The 12,226-nt window shown below is 50.5% G+C and overlaps 1 protein-coding gene across 10 annotated transcripts in view; it reads right to left on the reverse strand.

The window, feature by feature from the left end:
• The window catches only part of CLEC16A (C-type lectin domain containing 16A), a 202,579-nt gene that overhangs the window by 177,874 nt on the left and 12,479 nt on the right, over positions 1 to 12,226 (reverse strand). For 9 of the 10 annotated variants that reach the window (XM_078074799.1, XM_036070365.2, XM_078074801.1 and 6 more), the window contains exons 2-4: positions 11,755 to 11,883; positions 8,025 to 8,158; positions 2,475 to 2,623 (exon numbers count right to left, since the gene is read on the reverse strand). In XM_078074799.1, coding sequence (XP_077930925.1) covers positions 2,475 to 2,623; positions 8,025 to 8,158; positions 11,755 to 11,883 — 412 coding nt within the window. Of the gene's footprint in view, positions 1 to 2,474; positions 2,624 to 8,024; positions 8,159 to 11,271; positions 11,378 to 11,754; positions 11,888 to 12,226 lie in introns of those variants that run through there. The other variant, XM_078074802.1, reaches the window with a different exon arrangement.

Here is a 12,226-nt window from a genome sequence, read left to right on the forward strand (position 1 = left end):
CGCAGCTGCCTGCTATAATATTCCTAAGCCTATGTGCCTTCGTCTATAAAATGGGGATCACAACTCCCACTTCGCAGCTGCTAGGAGTCACTGAGGTGATTTCAGGGGCCGGGGCCTACCACCGGACCTCCCATCTAACAAGCATCAGCAGTGAGGCCGATCGTTACTCTCAGAGGCCACTTCAACTAATGAAAGGCAAGTGTGAAGTTTTACGGCATTCGGAATCTCTTCTGGCTAGGACACATTTCTCTACTTAGAAATACTAAAAGTAGACACATTACCATGGAGGAGGAGGGGTTGGGGAATCTGCTGGCATTAAAAAGATACCATCAGAAGGGATCAAAGCAGTTCCGAAGCATAGAACTGCACTGCTGGGGCCTGGATCTGGGCCTAGAGCTGTGCGGGGCAAGCTCTGCTGCCCTCTCCTGGCCAGTGTCCCACATGGCTCTGCAACCCCGCTCCAAGGGCACCCGTGGGCAGTGCGGGCGTGGGGAAGAGGCAACAGCCGGCCTAGAGCACGGTGACAACTGTCTAATGGGGGCAATGCCACTTTGAGCACGAGACGTGTACCCTTGGCAAGTGGCAGCTACAACACTGGCCCACATGCAAGAGGAAATTGAGCTCACCTCCCCTGGTGACCAGCAGGATGTTCTTCCAGAAGCATCGCTCTGGTCCCAGAATCGCAGGGTCCTGCCCTCCCATCCCGGGGTACACAAGCCCAGCTGCACCTGAGTGGAGGTACCTCTCTCTGGCCTGAATTTCACCCACCCGGGGAGTCTCTGGCATGATGCAAAGATCATCTACGTGTCTCTGGACATGGTGAACGAGCACCTACCATCTGCCAGATACTGGGCCACACAATGTTAATTTTTCAAACTGCCATACATTTTGTGGCTGTGGTTGACAACTAATGTTTCTTCCCTCTGAGACCAGTTCTTCCCCACTCCTAATCTAGACATGGAAAATCAAGGTTCAGGCTGTTCTTGCTGCATCCCATGGGGACAGCTAGATGGATTTTGCCCACACTCAGAGGGTATGTTTGAGAGGGCGGTCTGATTCTAGAAAGAAGCAGACAGAAGCAGACAGCACATGGCTGTGTGGTAGCCCACCTCCAGGACGGCCCAGTGACCATCACCGCCTGTATTCACGTGCTATCATGCTCTCCCACACTGGGTCAGGGCCCACCCGTGTGACCTAAATAACATGGTGGGAAAGACGGTGTGTGTCCTCTGAGGCTGGGTCACAAAAGGCACTGCAGCTCGTCTTGGTCTCTTGGGTCGCTTGCTCTGGGGAAAGCCAGCCGCCATGCCATGAAGGCACTCAAGCAGCCACTGGAGAAGCCTATGGAACCGAGGCCTCCTGCCAAAGGCCGGCACTGACTGGTCTGCCGCAGAAGTGAGCCGCCTTGGAAGCAGATAGCCCGAACCCGATCCAGCCTTCACATCTAGCCTCATGAGAGACCAAGCAGAGCTGCCCTGTGAGGCTGCTCCCAAATTCCTGACATCCGGTGAGGGAGATGTGGCACGATTCTGACCAGGAAGACACATGAGGAAGTCTGCTGGGGGGCTTCTGGGAAAGAAGTGTTTTTGGAAGTTAGAAAGGAACACAAGAAGAGAAGCGACCTCTTCAGGCTTTTCGGCAGTGGTGCATGAATATGTGATGTTTGGAGCTGCTGCAGCCATCCTGAGACCATGAGGGGTCGAGCCTGAGGACGGTTGCCAACTATATGGTCAGCGGAGCAGACAGATGAAAAAGCCTGCATCCTCATTGAAGCGGCGGAGCCACAGGATGAACCGGCCCAGGAGAGCCAACATCGGTTACCTTTTGGTATGTGAGATAAACTGAGCTTCTCAAGTTCCTTTTCACTGTGAAAACAGCAGCAACTTATGTACTAAAATTGCTAGTAATTCTCCCAAGGAATACCAGGGACGTTAGCAAGTGAAGGGCAGCAATGGCTGTGATTTTAAGGAGCCAGGTATGTACTAGGGGCTTTGAAGACATCATCTCATTTAATTCAACCCCTGGAAAATCCTGCTAGGTATAGATCTTCATCCCCACTCCCAGATGAGAAGACTGAGGCTCAGAGGATGGAGAAGTCTCTGAGGTCATGCAGCAGGAAAGTGGCAAAGCCGGGGCGAACCACAGTGCCGGCTTTTCCCACAGGGCAGCACACCCCGAGTTAACCCTCAGGCACTTCTCCCTGCCGAGAAGGCAATGCTCTCGGGTAGCACAAACTGAATTTTACATTAGAAACAGAGAGGTGACTTACAAATTAAAAAAACAAAAACAAAAACAAAAAACAACCAACTTCTTTTTAAAAGCAGGTCAAGGTCTGACAGTGTCGCTATGAAAATCAGGTAAGGGTGAGCATGCAAGTACTTTGTCAACAGATACGAGGCCACCCGGCCTGAAGGTGCTCTTCTGACCGGCTAGCTTTCCGCCCCAATGTACGTACCCCTCTGGCACTTACTTACCTCGTTGTAAAAGAAATGGACGGTGTGGTTGTTGAGTTTTAACGAAAGTGTTTTCAGGAACGATATATAATATGCCATAATCTCCTCATCGGAAAAGTCAAACTTATGGACAATGATAGAATTTACATAGTTATTAGAGAGCAAATAATCTAGAGGGAGGGAAAAAAAAAAAACACAAAACAGATGGGTTAATTCGTGCTGGAGGAAAGCCAAGCAGACAAAGTCAGGTAACAGAGGACTCTGAATGTGCTCGAACCCATCAAGCTTCTGGGTCGCTGGGGTTTAAAAGGCCAACAGGGAGCAGCTTCATCTTTAACCAACACAGAAATCAGGCAGCCGCTATGCGCAGCCTCCAGAAAGTTCAAGAGCCATGAGAGAGAAAGGCCCAGGCTACCCCTCCCTCCTACACCAAATAGAAAAAACGTCTGAACATTTTTTTCCTTGCTGGCAAAGTTCAACATAGAGCTGGGGGTGGGGCAGATGTGCTGGTGTGTGGGCATTTTCACAAACCACCCACACATGAGGGGAAAAAGCACTGTATTTTATTAAAAGCTGCTCCATGTTGCCATCAAGAGTCACACTGCCATCCCTGAATGCGACAAAGGGCTGTTTGGTTTTTTTCTCCCCATAGAGCAACATGATTTCCTAAAAGCTACTTCATGCCGAACCCTCCACTACACGCCCAGCACCAGGCTGAGTGCTTTACATTATCACCACAACGATCCAATCCGGCCCAGCAGGTCTTGTTCTCCCCATTTTGCAGAGAATTTAAAAAAAAAAAAAAATTCAGAGGTTGATTAACTTTCCAGACGTCACAGAGACCGTTAGTCCCAGAGATGGAATTGGAAGTCAGGTCCTACGTCAAAGTCTGTGTCAATGTCATGCACTAATGGGGATGAATAATGAAGACTGGGTGGCAAGGGCCCAAGGCACGGGGGTCAACTGCAGAACGGCCACCCTCGTCCAAACCCCCAGCCCCTGCAGAAATGCAGGCCCAGCACCAGGGGAGCCTCCAACTGTGTGAGGGAAGCTGGAAAACATCTGAAGGCTGACCCTGACTCTGCAATGGTGGCCACAGGACCAGCTAGTTCTTCATGCTGGACTGGCAGGCAGAAATAGGTCTACAGGCCAGCTGCAGCCTGTGGGCCTGCAGTTCGCAACCCCGGCCTTGGGTCCTTGTCCACGCAAGTCTCTGAGTCCTCCCCAGCCACCCTGCAAAGCGGGTGCTGCCACCCCCACTGTGTGTCCTGTGGGCAGCCAGTCTGTGAACGCTGCACCATCCCACCGCCGCCCCCCAATAGTTAAAGGCAGATGGGATCAACACCCACACCTGCAGGCAGATGTGGTAAGGCAGTAAAGCTCAATGGCTGGGAACCTGGCTACTCAAAATCTGGTCCTCAGACCCCACAGCCCAGCATCACCTGGAGCTCATCAGACACACAGAATCTTGGGCCCCAGCCCTGCCCACCGACTCAGATCTCTGGGGTGGACGAGGTACATTGAGCGTGTTAAGGAGCCCTGCTCGTATTTCAGAAGCCTTGCGTTCGAAGGGGACTTGGATCCACACTGCCCCTGCCACTTCTAGCTGGGTGACCCTGGGAAAGCCGCTTACCCTCCCCACTCTCCAGTTTCCTTGTCTAAAAACAGGAATAACAGTACCTTCCCCAGGGGTCTGCTATGAGGATTAAAGCAGACGAAGCACTATGGACAGTGAGGGGCACAAAGCAAGCATGCAGTAATGGCAGCTACCATGTCTCTTAGCGCTATTACACGGAGACCCCAGAGACCCCACTGACCCTCCAGCCACCAGGACTGAATACAGTTGGTCTTGGGAGGGAACAGGAAACAGACCGTTATTTCGTGCCAAAGAGGTACCCAACCTAAACCAAAGTACGGCTAGAAAGGCTGACATCACCAAACGCACCCCAAAGAGCCATCCAGGAGCCCGGGGCGGCGAGAGGGACCATGGCAGGGCCCACTGCTGGGTTCTCCTCAGAAGCCAGCTCTCCAAGAAAGCCACTGCCCTCAGAAAAGCCTCCTGGGTGTTCTTGGCTTTATAGACAGGCCCTGCAGTCTGTAGTCTTAGCACACTTTTCTGTACCTCCTGATTCTAACAATTCCTGAGGCAAATCCTGAAGCTCCAAGAGAGGAGGCAGTGGGTCTGGGCGGGGGGTCCTAAGAATCTTAATTGACTTGTTTAAAAATGACATTACACATATCATAACTCTTAAGTGTACAGCTTGATATATGTGGAAATTTACATACAGGTGACTCTTAAATCCAGGTACCTATGTATTTCTATGTATATATGTAGTGTATACACACACACACACGGGTATATACACATACACACCACAAATCTTGGGTGTCCAGCTGGATGAATTTTTGCAAACATATACACCACGTAAGGACCATCCAGATCAGACAGAACATACCTCTAGCTCTGCAGAAGGCTCCCTGACAGCCCTGCCCAGTCAACCCCCTCTCCCCAACAATAAGCCCTGGTTTGACTTGAAGCACACAGACTCGTACTGCCTGTTCTAGAGCTTCATACCCATGGACCACACGACATGCACGCTTCTCGTGTCTGGCCTGTCACCGGTCACCATATCTGAGAGGTATCCGAGTTGCCGCACGCAGTGGCAAGAATCCACTCCTTTCCTCCATTTTGCTATGTAGTGCTCCATTCTGTGCACAGTCCACAACCTACACGCCTAGAATCTTAACTTGTAACAAGCAGCCCAGGTGATGCTGAGGCCTAGAGCCCTTCTTCCCCATTCTGTCCTGGCTGTGGCTGGAGATGAATGAGCTGGCAGGAGAACGGACTGCGGAGATGTCACGGGGAGCCCCACTGTGACTGGCTGGCGGCTTCCGGGCCACCAGGGGCACGGACGCCGCTGCCAGCAGCTTCAGACATACAACCACGAGCCTCTCAGCTGCACTCTTGAGCTGGAAAAGCCACATGCTCCCATCATTCCCCAGCGGGGACTTTTCCAGGGCCTCCACAGAATGACTCTGTGGGTGGTGAGGGCCACTGTGGGGGCAGCCAAGGTGTCTCTATTATTCGGCTGGGATTTTTCTACTACCCCCTCACTGGGTGGCCGACTTTCTGTGGTATCCTTTTCTCAACCCAGGAGTCTCTAAGTAATCTCAGTCTCTCGGGCCCTCTGTGACTTAGGTCACTGAACCCGACAGGCGACAGGTGCACTTGTGAAATGGCTGCTGGTAATAGTGAAAACCCGGAAAGCACCTCGATGACCGTGGGCAGGTTGAAGAGCTCAGGGCTCAGCAAGACGCAGCTCTGGAGCCACACTAGGTGGGGGCACGTGAACAGGCTGCATGAAGATCTGAGATACGGCAGGAAGTCAGAAAACAGAAAACAAATGGCAAAATGCTATGTGTCCACTGGACTGTGAGGGAGAGGCTCTGCGGAACTTTTGCTTTCTATATTCTCATGCTGTTTGGTTTTTGGTGCTGTTGTTTCAGAATAAGGACGTTTCCTTCCTATGACTGGAAAATAAAAATGAGAGCCAAAGTCACGTGTCCTCCTCCCCCTACCCCCAAATCGAAGTGCTGTAAAAGGTGGTGATGTCTGCCCCTTCTGCAGGGCTTATAAAAGCTCTCTGGTGAGTTCTTCCTAAAGACAGTGGCGTCTGCCTGCGTTTCTCATAGCACGGCCCCCTTTTCAGTCCTAATTCAAGAAAAGCCATGTGATCCAGAAACTCCAGCATTTTCTACCATCCCAACTACTGTGGCTAGCTGGGCTTAGGCCGGATTACCCGAGAACAGACATTTGGGGGAACGCTGGATTTAACGATGAAAGCAGCTCCAGTGGACGCCTCCATCTGCCAGACCCCAGGCTCCGTTCTGCACATCTGCTGTTACACTTAATCCTCAGACCACTCTATTCCCCAGATACGAGTATCCTCTCCACTTCACAGAAGCAGAAACCGCAGCGGGGAGCGGAGAGTCCACCCCTGGAGCCCACGCAAGGCCAACGTGGCAGAGCCGGGCCTGGGACCTGGTGGGTCGCAGTCCAGAGCCTGCACCCCCGAGCCGGGTCTTCCCCGCTCGGAGTTTTCAGAAACCGCACACAATTCATATCCAGGGTAACAAAAGTTGTTAACAAGGGAAACCACTTAGGGAGAGTGAGTCAACTCATATGTGTCAACTCATATTCGTCGGGAAGTGTGAGCAGACTCCTGGAACGGCAGCACCACCTAGTGGCCGCTTCCCAGAGCCACCATGCACAGCCTCCTCTTGAGGGGGAATGCCACCACCTCTACCTCCTTCCACCCACCAGAAACTTTTTCTAAACCCGTCTTGGGGACCTAGAGCCTGCCTTTGACACAGACATTCAGTCACTTGTCTTCTCGTCCCTGCTTCTGGCAGGCAGGGACTGCTGTAGTTGTCTTAGAGTAATAAAGCTAGAGGTCAAGCACGCAGGGAGAGAAGCTAAACCCGGTTTCTTGCCCTCCGACCTGCTGACATTTTGGGCTAGATAATCCTTTACTGTGCTGTTTGATGTTTAGCACCCCTGGGCTCTACCCACCAGATGCCAACAACACCCCACCCCCGCCCACGACCACAACCGAGAATGTCCGCGGGCACTGACAAATGCCCTCCAGGGGCACAATCACCCCCAGCTGTGGACCCTGAACTAACTCGGCTGGGCCACAGCCCCTTCTGGATTCTGGCCTTGCTAGAGCTGTCACCACGGGCTGCCGACTGGAACTCCCTGGGCACTAAGTGAGGGCACGGCCCTCACAGGGTGGTTGTTTCAGATGTAGAGCCCGGGCTTAGTGAGGGCAGAGAAGCAGCTCCGAGCCGCACCCTTGCACCCTAGGCAGGCAAGTCAGCTGCCAGAGCCCACACCTTGCACACCCCTGGGCCATTCTTCCTCACCTTGCTGCTTCTAGCCCTTATTCTGTTGGCTGATGATTCAGCGACCCCAACAAGTTATAAAGAAAAAAATGGGAACATCCCAGAATCACTGAGCAGAGGGGAGCCCTCTCAGCCCTTCACGGTACCACACCACGCAGGGATAAACTTGGTGTTATGGACCGAACTGCATGATACCACCACTCACACCAGGAAGCCCTAACCCCCACTGTGACTACAATATACACAGATGCTTTAAGGAGGTAATTAAGGTTAAACAAGGTCCTAGGGTGGGCCCCTGATCAAAAAAAACTGGTGTCCTTCTAAGAAGACACCAGAACTCTCTCTCCACGTACGTGCATGCACACACACAAAAACTAAGGCCACACCAGAAGCAACAAGAAGACGGTCATCTACAAACCAGGACGAAAGGCCTCACCAGAAACTACCCCTAATGGCGCCTTGTTCTTGGACTTCGAACCTCCAGAACTATGAGAAAACAGATCTCTGTGCTCTCAACCCCCAATCCAGGGCCTTCTATTACAGCAGCCCAAGCACACAAAGACACAATGTTAAGCACAGACACGCAAAAGCAACACGAAAACCACGCCAAGCTACGTGCTACCAAAGCTCAGTGGTGAGGAGGCAAGTGTCAAGGATTGTCCTTACAAAGTGAGGTCTCGTGACTGATATTCTCAAAGAGGATGTTCAAGGTCTGCAGCAGCTGAACGCACACGTAGCGGCCTGACTTCTGCCGCAGGATGTTCAAGAAGAAAACAAACATGTTCTTCTCCAGGAAGAAGCTGGGGAGAGAATGGAAAAGCATCAGTGGTTTGCTTCTACACGTGGAAATACAAATCATCCGGTGGCTACGTGCACAGCACACGGGTGTGGACAGCCCCCGACCCCCAAAGGCATCTGCAGAACAGCTGGATCACCCCGCCTGCAAGGCCCCGGCTTCCCCGTGGACGCCGTCCTCCACCACAGCAAAATGTGGCCTCTTGCGCTCTCTCCCTAGAATGTGAGCACAGTGCTGATCCTGGGAAGCAGAATGGGGAAGATCTTAACGCACTGTGATTACATAGTAATCTACCTGTGCTGAGAAACCCACCAGGCAGCTTTTCCCATCTAATACTCTCTATCCTTAGTTTTCCTTACTAGGCCTCTTTCCTTTGCTTTGGTATCTTTGCGTGTTAAACAGCACCACCTGGAATTCCCTACAAAGGGGCAAGACAATGCTAGTAAAAGTTTCCAAATCTGGGGGGAAAGAACTGGAAGGGATTGAAGGGGCTGATGGGGGAGGGGGGCTACCCAGCCCCCAGGTCAGCTTCTGCCTTTCTTGTTCTAGACAGGACATCTGTCTACATGCAGCCTGGGAACGTGGACTTTTGGGGGTACACGCTGGCTCTTTTAGTCTTACAATGGAGACAGGACCCCCTGATACCTTTCTTGAAAGGCAGAAAATGGTGTTTCTAGTTATGTGTTCTCTGTATGCAAGCTAAGACCAGGTAGTAACCGCTCCTCTGGGTGACTCAGAACAGGTCCCTGCAGTCACGAGTGTCTGTCACTTGGTTCTGGGGGTCTCTCTCCCCTCGGCTGTCAGCTCCATGGTGGCAGGATCATGGGCCTGGCTCTTGCTCAGTGCTGCATAACTTGTTTGAATTCATGAAAAGGTAAACGAATAAGCAAACCAGAAAAACAAAATCAAACCTTTTCCAATTCTGATTCTGGGAGCCTGTCTGCCTACAAATGCCATGCACGTTGGTCCCCAGAATATCTCTATCATTTGGCCTATTTTGTCTTCCTTTGCTTCAGGTTGAAGTCATCAGTGACTCCCAAGCATCCCCCAACAAGCTCACAGCAGCACCATGACCAACTTGGGAACTTGTTAAAATGTCTGTACCCAGACCTGGCCCAGGGACAGATTCTGCAGGTCTAGCATGAAATCCAGGAGCCTAGATTTTTAAAACTCCCTAGGGGAGGGAAGGGTTCCTTAGAAAAATGGCTAATTCTAGATCTGGGGCAGGGAAAATACAAGAGGAGCCTGCAGCATCTTAGAGGACAGGGAAGTAAGGAAGTGCTCAAAAAAACCAGAAGGACGGGGTGTGTCAAGGGACACGGGACCCAAACCTGAAAGAGCCCTCAGTGCCCAAAGCTGGACCTGGAGCAACACAAAAAATAACACGGTATTGGATCCAAAGTCTACTTTAATCCAATAATGCAGTATTGCGTTTTAATTAGTATTAATAACACAGCATTTAGTAACAGTACTGGACACAGTATACTTTAATCCAAAGTATATAATAAACATCCACGAGCCCATAGTGATATAAATAAATCACTGAATAAATAAACGGGAAGAAGAGACAAGTCTTCCGTGCAGAAGAATTTCAAATAATGTATGTAGAAACTCACCCCCCACTTCCAGAAGGTGGAGCTAAATTCCCACGTCCCCAGGTGGGCTAAATGGAGCAACTCTCTTTCAAAGAACAGTGTAGGAAAAGGGGAGAAGAATAGCTTTATGGTAGAAAAACCTGGCCGACACAACCTTAAGCAAGCGATCAGATTAACCTCACCAGAGAGCAGGTGGATATTGTGACGGCTGATATTGTGGGATGAGAAGCGCACTGTGGTCTTCCCCATAACCCCCAGGCTAATCATGAGAAAGACATCACAGAAACCCAGACAGGGGTAGAGGGCATTCTACAGGACCCTTGGCCAGTACCTCTCAAAGCCATCAAGGTCAGGAAAACAAGACTGAAAATTTGTCACAGCTCAGAGGAGGCTGGGTCGACATGACAACTAAATGCACTGTGGGAGCCTGGGCTGTGTTCCTAGAGCAGCAAGGGGATCTTCATGGAAAAACTGGCAAAATCCAAATCAAGTCTGGAGTTTACTTAACACTAACGTACTAGGGTTAGCTTCTGTTTCCACAAATGCACCCCAGTCAGATAAGATATTAACAGTGGGGGAGACAGGGTGAGGGGTGTTTGGGAACTTTCTGTACCATCCTTGCGACTTTTCTATAAATCTAAAATTATTCTGAAAGATTAAAAATAAATTCTCCTGGGGAGCCATTTAGGAATCGCTGGGCCTCTAAGGGCTCAGCAGTTTTTCTGAGACAACAGATGGGCTCAGAAAGTCTACTCTAGTCAAGGGGGACACGGTTTCTAACCTTTAACCCAAAGGTCATTCACATTTCCAAAACGGACACCAACCAACCGATCGATTCCCTGTGCATCCTCAAAGGATGCCAGCCCCGTTTGCAGACAACACCTCCCCTTTACTCACGTTTTCCTTTGGGGAAAAGGCCAGTGTCACAGGTTTGCATTTTCCACAAATAGCTTTATCTTAGGTAACCCTACTGATAAAAACAGAGAGCTATCTGGAAAATCAGAATATCTAAGAAGAAGCCAGGCTGGAAACAGAACACCTTTATTTGTTTTAAATGGGTTTTTTAAGTGGCCTCCATACTTAGAGTTGAGAATATTTCATATAAAAATAAAATCTGTGTTTGGTGGCTGTCATAAGCCAGATCCCTCTGCACTCAGACTCGGAGACAGGCCTACTGGGGAAGCTGCCCACAGCTTCCAGTCTTTGCTTTCTAACCGTCCAGGAGGGACATCTTTACAAATGATCATGTGCTAACAGTTCTTGAGTGCCTACTCTGTACCAGGCGCTGGGCAGGAACTTTCTCTCTAAAGATGAGGAGGGGCTCCTGGGCAGCTCACTCGGCTGGGCATCCGACTCTTGATTCCCGCTCAGGTCATGATCTCAAGGTCATGAGACGGAGCCCTGCACTGGGGCTCCGTGCTGGCTGTGGAGCCTGCTTAAGACTCTCTCTGCCCCTCCCCCCTTAAAAAAATGAGGAAACTGAGGCTGTCCATGAATGAGGAGAAGCCCCTTCGCCGCTTACCAGCTGTGCGACCGTGAGCATAAATGGCGATGCTCATGACAGGAGGGCCTCCACCCCGGGGCAGCTGGGAGACTTAGATTATCTCATCGAGAGCTCAGCACTGCGCCTACCCAGCAGTAAACACAACAAAGATGAGCTCTTCGTGTCTCCCCAGGGCAAGGTCCCTTCAGTTCACTTAGAAGCTAACTTCCCAGGACATTTTCTCCTTCCTTCAGGGAGATTGTCGGACACTATTTGGAAAATTGTCTATCATGTTTCCAGATTTTTCGAGAGACATTCATTTCCCTGATGTTCCCACTGTCAGCTTACGTTTCTCCAGTGTTTCAAGGACATTTTATATAGATAGAGATACAGATTGAGATCTGCACAAGACCCAAATGGGTGTCAAATCCTGACGTCATCAGGAATGACTCATGGCATACATTCAGAATAATATTCAAAGGAAGGAGAGTCCAAAAACAAAAAACATTGGGAAACCCTTACTCAAATACAGAGCTGTCATTCTGATCTCCCCAAATCAGGATCTCAGTGATGGAACGGATGGTCTCCACTAGCAGGTTCCGGTTCTGTTCTGTGACTGTGGTGTTTTTGGTCAAGACGTGGTATAGATACCTGACAGGAAAGAAAATGACGGGTTACCAACTGAAATATATGCCAGGTTCAATGACCACTAGTGACATTCTGGGGATAATCTGGCTGTGCTTTTTCAGATGTGGTTAGCTCAACTCCCATTCGGAGAAGCAACTCACCACCCAAGAAAAATGGCAGGCAATGCTGTGAAGTGTTAACCGGAAACATGCCAACCCAAACAGATGCAAGAGAATCATCGAGCTCTTGAAAACGGCCGTCCTCAAACTCCCGTGTGCACAAGAATCACCTGGAAAGCCGGATAAAGTGGGGCTACTGGAGCCCAGCTGGAGACTCAGAAGCAGCGGGACTCACGGGCCTTTTCAAC

Source organism: Halichoerus grypus, chromosome 6 (genome assembly GCF_964656455.1).
Source record: "Halichoerus grypus chromosome 6, mHalGry1.hap1.1, whole genome shotgun sequence".
NCBI classification, from domain to species: domain Eukaryota; kingdom Metazoa; phylum Chordata; class Mammalia; order Carnivora; family Phocidae; genus Halichoerus; species Halichoerus grypus.